Here is a 13,726-nt window from a genome sequence, read left to right on the forward strand (position 1 = left end):
TCAGCGGTTGAGATTTAATAAAATAAGCTAATGTATTGGCTGATATAAATAATCTAAGAAAGAAATGAAACATTTTTTTGAAGCCAACCTGTGGATTATAACCTGGGAGACAGTCTTTCAGAAAGCTCTGAGGACTGTTCCACTGTTAGCGGTCAAAACATAGTTATGCAATTTTTTGAGACAATATACAAAGCAAGTGGTGATCCCCTATGAGATTAAGAAGGAATGTTATCTCCTAAGGCGGAGAAGGCAATGGCAACCCACTCCAGTACTCTTGGCTGGAAAATCCCATGGACAGAGGAGCCTGGTAGGCTGCAACCATGGGGTAGCTACAAGTCAGACCAGACTGAGCAACTTCACTTGGACTTTTCACTTTCTTGCACTGGAGAAGGAAATGGCAACCCACTCCAGTGTTCTTGCCTGGAGAATCCCAGGGACGGGGGAGCCTGGTGGGCTGCCGTCTATGGGGTCGCACAGAGTCGGACACGACTGAAGCGACTTAGCAGCAGCAGCAGTATCTCCTAAGGAGGTCTGGTTAATGCAGACACACAATATACACTGAAGAGGAGGAAAGAGGCCCAAGAAGGTAGAGGAAAAAAAAAAAAATCTATGTTTAAATATTTATCATGTCATAAAATATGAATTTTATTTAATCAGAGTAGGGTAATACATGTAAACAATTCTTTATATATACCTAATAAATGCTCAATAAACATTAGCAGTTATTGTTTAGTTGCCTTCTGAACTATTCCTTTGAAAATTCTTGTTGTATTACTGTGCTCATTTTATTGTTCTAGTTTTAAGAATTCTTTGAGGTTATTTAGCTATTGTCTGTCATCCACATTTTTTGTGTTTCAAAAGGATGAATATTATTTTCTGAAAATAACATGGTATAAATATAGAAAAAGAATCACATAAAGAAAATATCTTAGTATGTTAACAAACATACATACTGATGCTTCTATTTCCATATATTTTACCTGAAGCTATAGAATGTCAGTGATTTTTATTGTTTATGTACAAAAGTACCACACTCCATCAGATATTGACCAATTTGATGAGTTAATGTTTGTGTCACATTATAATAGAATTTAATTTACTGCTCTCTGAAAAAAATTGTGCCCTCCTCCCCCATCCCCTTGCCCCAGCCCATTCGGTGCTGAGCTTTGTCAATTAGTAACCAAATGTGGTTATTGTCTTTTCAAGATGACACTCGAATACTGGCACTCAAAAGTTGTCAATGTGTAATTGCACATTGTTCAAGTTAATTTAGCCATGATGTGTCATATCGGCCCTCTCTATAAATTAATTGCTTTATCTAAGTCCCTTTTAAAATGTTTCATCAGTTTAGTTCAGTTGCTCCGTCGTGTCCAACTATTTGTGACCCCGTGAATCGCAGCATTCCTGGCCTCCCTGTCCATCACCAACTCCCGGAGTTTACTCAAACTCATGTCCATTGAGTCGGTGATGCCATCCAGCCATCCCATCCTCTGTTGTCCCCTTCTCCTCCTGCCCCCAATCCCTCTCAGCATCGGGGTCTTTTCCAATGAGTCAACTCTTCGCATGAGGTGGCCAAAGTACTGGAGTTTTAGCTTCAGCATCAGTCCTTCCAATGAACACCCAGGATATATGTATAAATATAGAGAATATATGCATTTTTCTATTTACACTTTTTATGTTGTTGTAAATGCATATATCTGTTTGTTTGTTTGCTAAACAGGGATCGTAGTTCTCCGACTTCAAAATGAACTTTGGGTCCCACCAAGTCCTAACCACTGTACTGCCAGGGAATTTCCTTAAATGCATATTTTTATCTTTAATATTTATGGTACCTTGAAGATATTATGGAAATATGCCTTTGTTCCTTGTTCTGTTTTTTAGTAAATGATTTAACCCATTGTATTCAAATTCTTACTCCCATGCTTCCTACTGATTGTTTTTTCCTGAAAAATTATACAGCAGATGTTATATTCAGGAGCAACCAGACTTAATCAAAATTATGCTTTTAAAAAGCACAACAGAAAGAAATTAGAAATAAGTGTACATGCAAAATAAATTTTATACATTTTAGAATTTACTTAAAATTATTTTGTACAGAAAGGGAAAGTGGTTTCCCTGATGGCTCAGACTGTAAAGCCTATGCCTGCAATGCGGGAGATCTGTGTTTGATCCCTGGGTCAGGAAGATCGCTGGAGAAGGAAATGGCAACCCACTCCAGTATCCTTGCCTGGAGAATCCCATGGACGGAGGAGCCTGGTACACTACAGTCCACGGGGGTCGCAAAGAGTCGGACACGACTGAGTGACTTAACTGTCACTTTCTTTCACTTTATTATTTTGTACTGTTTAACTTAAAAATGAGGAGATGGATAATACAGTTATATAATTTATGAACAATATCAGTAATGATTTAGTGAAAAATTGAAATAACTGCATGTACTCATGCAGTATGAATATGATATTAAATTGTACATGCCTCATGAAATAGATTTTACATGTTTAGACTTGCTACTTTAAATATTCTTCCATTTATCTTATACTAATTTAAACACTTACAATGCAAATTTATAGGGCTCATGTAACCTATAAAATGAGAAATTTAAGTAAACACATTGTCCTTAAACAATTCTGCTACTTGCTGGGATGGGGCTAAATACACATCCTGGATGATACAAGGTGAAATAAGATAGTGGCCCTGAACCAAGAAACTTGCATTCGTTTGAGAGGCATGAGACAAATGATCCAAGACAGAATATGTTGTGGAGAAAAAATTAAAGCCAGACCAGGGGATACATTTCAATAGTATCTTGATGATCTGAGTCAAACTATTAATACTTTTTCTGAATTTCACATTACATTTTAGAGTAAATGGCTCTTGGGCTGTTCTAAATGTTAAGTGATGTGATAATGTATAATATCTACAGCTTCTATCACAATGCCTAGAACATAGTGATTGCAAAAGAATTAGCTCTTTTCCGTTTTCCTAGATGGCAGAGAATAAATGATATATGGAAAATTATTGAAAAATTGAAAGACTTTCATACTAGATTGAAACATTTCATGTTAATTCTCACAATGAGACTATCTCTTTATTCCAAACAATGAATCACAACAGAAATTTTCAAGGACATGTAGTCAATCTGTTCTGTATTCACATTAGTTGGAATTTTGTTCAGCTTAACCTGGAAATTTTACTTAGATAAAGTTAATGATTTCAAGAAATAAGCAGAAACAATTCTATTTTGAAATATTGTAATTTTATAGTGCAGTTCTTATTTTAACACTGATACATCATCTATTACACATCAGAGAGAAACAGGTATGGTCAGAGGAGAGTCTATTTTGTTTTTTTAATAAATAAGGGCTTTTCTAGTAATGAACATAACCTTTCTAAAAATCAATTTTTATCACCCAGATACTCAAGGGTCTGTTTCATACTACTAGTTTGTATGTTTTTCTCTTCTTTTGCTGTTCTCAAGCATTTGGACATAATGAGTGTCCTGATCCTGGAATACCAATCAATGCAAGGAGATTTGGGGACAACTTTCAATTAGGAAGTTCAATTTCAGTTATTTGTGAAGAAGGATTTATTAAAACCCAGGGAACAGAAACAATTACATGTATACTTATGGATGGAAAAGTGATGTGGAGTGGCCCAATTCCAAGATGTGGAGGTAAGCACAATGCTCAGTGAAAAATACAATTCCATCATCACAATGCACCAGAAACCATAACAGGAAATGTGTTGTTCTGCCAGGACTGTTGTGATCTTAAAATATCATTTAGTATTTTTCTATAGACATATAGCATGCAAATTACACATTTAATATTTATTATTTTAACTTTTGGAAATCTTTTAGAAACTCCTTTTAAAAGAAGTGCTTATTAAATGATATATAATAATAAATAGTAAATACTAGTTGCACATGCAGGTTACCTTCAATATATTTCACAGTTATAGCTGAGTAAACTTTATAGTTTCCAGTCATATTTTTCTTGGTATTTTAACTATTCATGATATAAATTTATTTTCAAAAATGTATTATTATTAATTACATTGAATAAGTTTATGCTAAAGCACCTGTTATTTAAAATGTATAATTTTATAGGAATAGTTTACTGAACTTTTTTTTCAATTTTGATTTGAATGTAATATAATGTAGTCAAGAATGTTCAAGACAAAATATATGTGTTATATGTATATAGCACACATATATATCTGCACTGTTTGTGAGTATCGATATATCTTTGAATATATATGCTCACATAAACTCATAAATTATCTTGGTAACAGGGAAAGATGATCATCTTAAGGATAATATTATATATCAAGTATATAGTGTTTTAATATAGAATCTGTAAGAGTGAATGTGGGTTGGCTTTTATTTAGAATTGACACAGTAAGAATTAACATTTTGAATTACATTTTTCTCCTATTCTAAGATTACATAACCATTTTATAAAAAATATATATGAAAGAACTTTTACTAAGACACAGATGAACTAGAATCATTAAACACCTTTCAATAGATCACTATGTAGTGATTTTAGGTGACAATTTTGAGTGGTTTCTTACTTTCTTTGCTTTCCCAATTATTCTTCTTAGCTGTGCCCAGACTGACATTGGACCTTTGTTTTCTCAATTTCTAGCTAATAAATTGGGAATGTTTAATACATATTTTCTAAAAGTATAACCAATGTAATTGAATAATTCAGCTATTACCTATAAATACTGAGTTTCATTGAATTGAACATTTTCATAATGTCTCATGGTGAAATAATCCAGACCATGCAATTAAGTTTTCCCCTTAGCGCCTTCAATTAGCACCTCCCTCCTTTCCAGTCACTTCATCAGAGGGCCAAACTAGATGACTTCACTGTTCTTTTCCAAACCTGAAATATTATGGGCTTCATAGGGGTTACCCTGACAATGGCTATGACTATGCTATTATGTTTAAAATGCATAATGAATCTGCACAATGCAGGACTAAAATAAAAGGAGAGAGTTGAAAGTAATATTCAAATTTTCCCATAATACTTTGCCCCGGAGCTCATCATTCTTTTAACCTAGTGCCCAGCCTAGACTTGGGAAATCAGTCAGGAAAGTTCACATTAGTATTTGAGGGAAAAGTAGGAGATAAAAGTTTGTTTCAGGTAGAAGGCATAGTATTGGTTCAGTGTGACTGGAGTGGAGGATAGAGGGACGGGGCTTGATAAATTCAGAGGCCTCTGAAGAATGAAATACTTTGTAACAGCACTAAGGAGATTAAAAATTATCCTGTGGCAACAGGAAACCACTTCAGTTTGGAAGTGACATGACTTGAGCCCCTCCCAGCACGGTGTTATTTACAGTCTTAGTGGACAAGCATAGAGACCACCTCCAGATAATTGGATCTCACTGAGTCCTCGCTTGGCTGACTTAGGTATTGGTTTAGGAGCTGTTTGGTGCCTGGATGCATGGAGAAGTAAAAATAATGAGGTTGACATCAAGAGATCATTTGATGAACTGCTACTTTATGTGAGAGAGCAGTTTCAGTGAGACTTTTCACCATGAAAAATGAATGGTATTTAACTTTTAAAAATAAGTGAAACAAAATATTCAGAACTCTCATTTGGCACAGGCCAACAGGGTCTCAGATTTCTAAAGAGAACTTTATAAATTTTCCAAAGGAGAAGAATATTTTTCCTGCATATGTGAGTAAAATTACATGCAGTTGGCTCACCCGCCAGTTTCTGGATCCCACACTAAGTGGGAACATCACTAAGGATAAGACTAGAGCCAGGGAGGGCAGAATGGTCGTGGGCTGGAAACAGTCTTCCCCTGGCACTTGCCAGATTACCTGCCATATCCCAGGCTATGTTTTGAGCTAGTTTCCACCAGATAAAACAGACTACTGTCAGCTAACTCTGGTGCAAGAAAAGCCTGAGATTAGCTGAGGAAAGCTTTTTTTCTTTTTCTAAATTCATTCTTCTCTCCTTTCTTTCTTTCTGTTTTTTTTTTTTTTTTTTAAATTGCAACTCTTCCTCCCCCATCCCCCAAGTGGCCACACAGCCACTCCAACTCACACAAAGAAATATGTCTGAGAGCCTTCTCTGCCTATAGTCTTTGTTATTTAGCCTTTTATATTTTGGCAGAAAAATGTTTTGCTTATTATTTATTATAGTTTATCCTCTGGGACTCTCTCACAGTTTCAAATATATGCTTAATATTTTAGCTGTTTTTTAAATTATCATTGTCTTAAATATTTTATATAGATTAACTATGTACATGTTTATGTATTGTAATTAATAGAAATAACCTCCTATTTCAATTTTATTTTCTAAACACAAAGAACTACAAGATCAAATGCATTGTTAAAAAATTGCTAATGTGTATGGATTTCTGTGGGCTTCCCTGGTGGCTCAGTGGTAAAGAACTCTCCTGCCAGTTCAGGAGATGTGTGGGTTCAACCCCTGGGTTGGGGAGATCCTGCAGGGAAGGAAATGGCAACCCACTCCAGTATTTTTGCCCAGGAAATCCCATGGACAGTAGAGCCTGGTGGACAGGAGAGCCCATGGGGGTCACTAAATAGACACAATTTAGTGACTCAACAACAACAATGGATTTCTCTGTGTTAACATTAGAAAATAGAAAATAATTTGTTTTCATCAGAATTTATAGAGCAAAGGAGGTCACTATAAAATGTTTTGATAAGAAAACCCAGGGCTTCAGTTCACTTAAAGATTGCTCTCTCCACCCAACTCCTCTCTATCACAATTATATAGAAATTTAAGCACTATTGGCAAATTAATGATCCACTCGTGTCAACTAGTCTTCAATGCTAAAACTGTGGAAAATCTTTAAGAAGAAAAGAAACCTTCTATCTGCCACAGGCCTTGAAAAAAGATTGTCCAAACAGAAAGGGAGAGATGAAATCATAATATATTGCAGTTCTGTGATCCCATAGCTGAACTAAGATTTATTTCAGATAGCTTAAATGTAATTGTTAACAGAATTGGGTTGTACATTTTATTCACTGACCTAAAGTTCAACCCTGATACATTAGCTAGGGATAGATTTAGGCTATCTTTTTAAATTTTTGAACTTTTTTTCTCTAGAATGGATCAAATTTCCTCATGAGGAAGAAGGATTAGATGCTTTATAAAACCTTGAGACCATTCAGTTTTGCTGATGGAAAACAGAACACATTAATTTTTATAATTAGCTTTGGAATTATTCACTTTGAATTTCACAAACCATCTGCCTAACTCAATTTAGTAACAATCAATGACTGTTTCACTCACACCTAGACAGTAGCCTGAATAAAACTGGCTTTATCTAGGGCCAGTCTCTGCATGGAGTCTCCTTCAAAGACACACCCTAAAGCCATGATGAATGGTTATCATAGGTTTCCTATAATGGGTTGACACAGGGATTTTCATGATTTTCTACAGAGAAACATTCCTTAAAAACTGTTCCTGCTGCCCCTATTGTTCAGCCCTTTTCCTTGCTATATCTTATTTTAAATATTTCTATGAGTTTACTGCATATCCAGAACATATTGTTCCAACACTTGCACTCAGTTCAAATTCATTTTGATATTTATGTCCTCTAGTGAGCTGAAGCTAAGTGCCATTAGATGGAGGTTTTGATGGATCTGAATTCACTAATAGCACCAAACACCTCATGTCATAACCTCAGTGCTTACAAAAGCAACACAATAACAAATAAATTAAGTGGGCTGAATAAAACAGTCTGTCCTTTTAAGGAAGAGGTATTATTTCTCACTTTTTATAGAGATATGTTTACTAATAAACAATTCTCTGTTTAACAACAATAATAAACAAGAATACAATAACATTAACAGCTGACAACAATGTTCCCATTAGCACATACAGACTCTTCATGCACATTTGAAAGAGCATTTTCCAAGAGAGAAATGACTTGAACTAATGGTTACTAAGGCACTTTAACTGGAAAATCAACAGCAACAACCAGTCCTTTGGGGAGTATGTCAGGCTGGTGCAACAGGTTAGAAGTCATATATCAACCTCCCCTCCCTTTTGAGAAAACACACAAATGTCCTAGGAAACTGGGTGCCCTTACCTATGAACAATGTTCCAGATAGTTATTTCAAGAAAATGCTTTCTGAGTTCCTCATTTTTGTGAATTTGTGTAAATCAGTGAATTTTTTCAGGTCCAATCCTCTGGCACCTAGAGTCCAGCTGGAACATCCTATCCTGAATTGCGCATTTTCCCCCAGAGGGGGAATTTCAACCTCAGTCTACACTGTCCTTTTGACTTTGCACTGACATTCTGCTTATGTTTGATTCTTTTTTGTCATCTGGCACTGCAGTTTTTCTAATAATTTAGCTGCTTGTTGTTGTTGTTATTCAGTCATGTCTGGCTTTTTGCAACCCTATGGACTGCAGCCTGCCAAGGTTCCCTGTCCTTCACTACCTAATTTCCAGAAAATGCATTCATAGCACTGTAACTGTGAAGCCTTGGAAATTCACTTTTTATATACACAGACATTAACTATACCCCTCAATTATCCTCCAAATTGGAGACCTGGGCATGGAGATGACAGATTGTAAATAGTTTGCCATAGATGCATCAATTGGTGGTATTGTTCCATTACTCAGTCATGTCCATCTCTTTGCAACCCCATGGACGGCAGCAAACCAGACTTCACTGTCCTTCACCATCTCCGGGAGCTTGCTCAAACTTATGTCCATTGAGTCAATGATGCCATCCAACCATTTCATCCTCTGTCACTGCCTACTCCTCATGCCCTCAATCTTTCCCAGCATCAGGGTCTTTTCCAGTGAGTCAGCTCTTTGCATCAGATTGGAACTTCAGCTTCATCATTAGTCCTTCCAATGAATATTCAGAGTTGATTTCCTTTAAGGTTGATTGGTTTGATCTCCTTGCTGTTCAAGGGACTCTCAAGAGTTTTCTCTAGCACCACAGTTCAAAAGCATTAATTCTTCAGCACTCAGCCCTTCATGTACTCTCACATCAGTACATGACTACTGGAAAAATGATAGGTTTGAGTAGATGCACCTTTGTCAGCAAAGTGATGTCTCTGCTTTTTAATACACTGTCTAGGTTTGTCATAGCTTTCCTTCCAAGGAGCAAATGTCTTTTAATTTCAGGCTGCAGTCACTGTCTGCAGTGATTTTGGAGCCCAAGAAAATAAAAACTGTCAGTTTCCATTTTTTCCCCATCTGTTTGCCATGAAGTGATGGGACCAGATGCCATGTTCTTAGTTTTTGAATGTTGAGTTTTAAACCAGCCTTTTCACTCTCCTCTTTGACCTTCATCAGGAGGCTGTTTAGTTCCTCTTTACTGTCTGCCATTAGAGTGGTATCATCTGCATATCTGAGGTTGTTGATATTTCTCCCTGCAATCTTGATTCCAGCTTGTGATTCATCTAGCCTGGCATTTCCCATGATGTGCTCTGCCTGTAAGTTAAATAAGTAGGATGACAATATGCAGCCTTGTCATACTCCTTTCCCAATTTTGAACCAGTCTGTTTCATGTCTGATTCTAACTGTTGCTTCTTGACCTGAGTATGGGTTTCTCCAGAGGCAGGTAAGATGGTCTAGTATTCCCACCTCTTGAAAAATTTTCCAGTTTGTCATGATCCACACAGTCAAAATCTTTAGTGTAGTCAGTGAAGTAGAAGTAGATGTTTTTCTGGAATTCTCTTGCTTGTCTATGATCCATTGGATATTGGCAATTTGATCTCTGATTCCTCTGCCTTTTCTAAATCTAGTTTGTATATATGGAAGTTCTTGGTTCACCTACTCTTGAAGCCTAACTTGAAGAATTTTGATCATTACCTTACTAGCATGTGAAATGAGTGCAATGTGAGGTAGTTTGAACATTCTTTGAAATTCCTCTTCTTTGGGATTGGAATGAAAACTGACCTTTTCCAGTCCTGGGCCACTGCTGAGTTTTCCAAATTAGCTGGTATATATGCTTTAAGAGCATCTTTTAGGATTTGAAATAGCTCAGCCTGAATTCCATGACCTCCACTAGCTCTGTTTGAGTAATGCTTCCTCAGGCCTGCTTGACTTCACACTCCAGAATGTCTGGTTCTAGGTGACTGACTACACCGTCATAGCTACTATTGTGGCTCAATTGTGTGGCTTAATTTGATTCAGGCCAACTCAAGAACTGAACCAGATTCAGGAAGCAGTAAGTAAGATAGAATTTTTACTTTTTCTTTGAGCTGGGATGCAAAGGTTTTAAACAATGCAGTAACTAGAAAGCATCCCAAATATTTTTCTAAGCTATATTTTCCCTCATCTCCCATTCAAGGTAGTTGTTACATATAAAAATCAACACCATCTTTGTTATGATCATTTTTTTCCTCTGATGACTACACATACATTTATCTCATCATTAAGCTGTTCTTCTCTTTCTTCCAATTTTCCTTTTCTCAGTCCCATGGTCTTGCTCACATATATTTAGCCCTTCTCCTCAATACTTAACCCTAAGGTTAGCCAAGACCTACCTATTAACTCCAAAGTACTCTGCCCCCAGGAAAGATTAGTTCATACCATTCTAATGGTTTTCAATTAAAATTTGTCTCCATAGAAGCTTGGTAAATACAATTTTCCACTTCATTATTAAAAAAAAAAAACAAAGAAATCAAGTTTTTGACCTGTCTTTTCAAGCTACTCTCTAACTTGCATTTCTACTTTACTACTACCTGCTTCTATATTTGCCAGTAATAAACCAGCCAATGAATTCCAAAAGAACTTGAAAGAGATACCATGCCTTGAGATTTAGAATTAAACAAGAAAGTTCTCTTCCTAGGTGTCAAACAGTGAGCACTAAGTCATCTAGAGTTTTTCTATAAGACAGTTGGACATAAATTGTCTTCTATCTCTGTTGTAGTCATAGAAGGAAACTTCTCTTGAGTATGAGGATTTATTATTCATTGATGAATGTCATTTAAAAAATGCTACTGAACTGTACTTATTCAAACTAAAGGATGAGAAGGATTTATTGGCAGACCAAAAACAAGAGTTTTGTTAAAATGTATTCATAATTTTTATAAAATCTGAAACACATGTTATTTACATTTTAAAATCAATTATTACTTGATAGTTTAAAACTCTAAAATCATTTAACTGTTCATGAAAAAAGTTGGACTAATCTAGAAATTGTATACCTTATTATGTCTCATTTTAATGAATATGCTACTCAAGTTCATGTTAGTCTCTCTTCTTGGTTTCTCCTCAAGTCTATGATCTCTGTTTGTGTCCCAGAGCTTGGTCCTGAATATTGTCTTCTGTCTATTTCCATTCACTCTATTCATAATTTCCATCCAGTCTCCAGCCTTGAATGACATCTATGTTTAAGGCTCTCAAATTTCCATCTCCAGCCTATTTCTCTGTCTGAAGTCTGGAGTCATCTATTCAACTTCCTCCTCAATATCTCTGCTTAGATGTTTAATAGGCATCTCAAACTTAGCCTGTCCAAAACTAATCAGATTCCCTGGTCACTCCAAATCTGATACTGTCACAGACTTTCACCATCATCATTAATAGGACATCCATTCTTCCAGTAATTCCAGCAAAAACTCTTAGGAGTAATTCCTGACTCCTTTCTTTCTGTCATAACCATACGCAATCCATCAGAAAAATTTGTTACCTCTACTTTGAATACTTATTTTCAAAACCCATCTGCTTGTTACTTCCTTAACTGCTGACACTGGTTCGAGCAGCCATCGTCTGTGACCTAGATTACTGCAACAGTCTTCTGACTAGTCTCACCGCTTCTGCTCTAGCTCCTATTCCGTTCTGTAGAAATTGTTTGTTATTCAGCTTATCTGTGCCCACCTATTTCTTCATGGTTTTTTTCTCCTCTAGGACTGATACATATATACTATCTGCTTCTCTCCCTCTTTTTACCTGGCTGTTTGTCCCCCATGCCCTGTTTGACTGTAGATAGCAACACCCACTTTGATCTAAAGCAATTCCTTCAACAAAAATGGAAATGGAATATTGGCCTTCTGGATTACGTGGTCATGTTCTTGAATATAATTAGGATGTAATACACTCATTGAACTGCATTATAGATACAGAAGATTACATTTAATAAAATACATTGGAAGAGTCATATGAATGCTATTGGCTCAAAGCATTTGATTTAATTAAGGATGCTGAGTTAAGACTAACTGAAAGAAAAGTTGTCACTTCCTTGTGAAGACTTATCATAATTTCTAATATTATTATCATTTTGGCCTCCCTGAGGAGAAAAACAGTGGAAGCAAAATGTATGACTAACAGTGTTTTCAGGCAAAATGTCCTGTTACTTTGGGATTGGCAACCTATATCATACCCACTAAGGAAAAAGATTTTTCAGTATCCCCCTCCATAAAAATTGAGGTTCACATACCTCCTTTGTGGTTTATTAAGTGGGTTCTGACTTATTTCTCTTAATCATAACTCAGCTGTCCCACTACCAATTTATATAAACAACAAAAGAAAAGAGAGATTGAGATATCTATCTATTAATGTCTATGTATCTAATTAAACTGTTAGAGTCAAAGGTTGTTCAGCTTTTCCTGTATCTCCTCATAGCAAGGGAGAGCATCTTCTCTTTTCCAGCTGCTGAAGTGAATGAAGGAATGAATCACCAACTACTGGTGCATTATCAGTATCCTCCCCTTCATCCTCCAAGGTGATCACAGATGCACCTTGGGTGGGTGGATGGAGGAAATAAAAATTTTAAATTAATTTGGACTAAGTGTTTTTAATACTGAAAGTGATGAGAATTTTAGAGGCTGCACCCAACATTTCTTTAAGGAGAGTAAGATTTATCAGTGCATGTTTGAAGGCTATAATTAAGGATGAAAGAAAGAAAGGAAGAAATTTCTGTTTGTGTTCCATGATTTTCATAATACTCCATAAAATGCCTACTCAAGCAAGAACTTCCTTGTTCTCAGTGGAGAACTCCCTGAATAACTATGGCTTCCTACCCATTATGGGATGTCTGAGAGAATTCCTTGAGTGAATAGGATGGGGCTAGAGTCCCTGGGAAAACTGTTTGACAGCAAGGCTGGACTTGCTTGCCAATGAACTTACCCTTTGAGAATAAGGGATTTTTTTCTTGAGTCTCAATTAGCCTCAAAAGAAAGAAAATCCTTCTCATTCACAGAGATTTCACTCTCTGGAGGTAGTTAATTTGAGGGAGCAATTAGAGTAACAATCTGATGCACAGACCAAACTATTTTTGTGGGACTCATAGAAAGAATGTGTATTCACACATGTTTGCCTATTCGTATCTAACAATAGACTCCTCTTTTAGTTACATATTAAGGTAGTATTAAATTCCTAGAGGACTACTATAGCGAAAACTAATTTAATAGCAATCTTCAGGAGTTTGTACCTAATTTCTGTGGAGCTGGGCAAGAGAAAAGTAGAAGTTGTTATAGAAATGAAAAGAGGTTCAGAGCTAGGATTGCTTCTCTGCATTCCTGGCACTTTAATATCTATATTTCTGGCTTTCTCTTTTTACCCAAGATAGAGATGCAACTTGTTTCCTGTGATTTTCCTTGAAGCACCATCCAGTATGCTGAGGTTAGACAGAACAAGTGGTTACTTTGTTGTTCTTGTTCAGTCGCTCAGTCATGGTCAGCTCTTTGCGACCCCAGGAACTACAGCATGTCAGGCTTCCCTGTCCTTCACTACTTCCTGGAGTTTGGTCAAACTTATGTCCATTGAAT

The 13,726-nt window shown here is 36.3% G+C and overlaps 1 protein-coding gene across 3 annotated transcripts in view; it reads left to right on the top strand.

Annotated features, from left to right (window-relative positions):
• Positions 1 to 13,726, top strand: part of CSMD3 (CUB and Sushi multiple domains 3) — a 1,326,016-nt gene that overhangs the window by 838,402 nt on the left and 473,888 nt on the right. For all 3 annotated transcript variants that reach the window (XM_061122845.1, XM_061122846.1, XM_061122847.1), the window contains one exon: positions 3,479 to 3,673. In XM_061122845.1, coding sequence (XP_060978828.1) covers positions 3,479 to 3,673 — 195 coding nt within the window. The remainder of the gene's footprint in view (positions 1 to 3,478; positions 3,674 to 13,726) is intronic.

This window comes from Dama dama, chromosome 21, assembly GCF_033118175.1.
Source record: "Dama dama isolate Ldn47 chromosome 21, ASM3311817v1, whole genome shotgun sequence".
Classification (NCBI taxonomy): domain Eukaryota; kingdom Metazoa; phylum Chordata; class Mammalia; order Artiodactyla; family Cervidae; genus Dama; species Dama dama.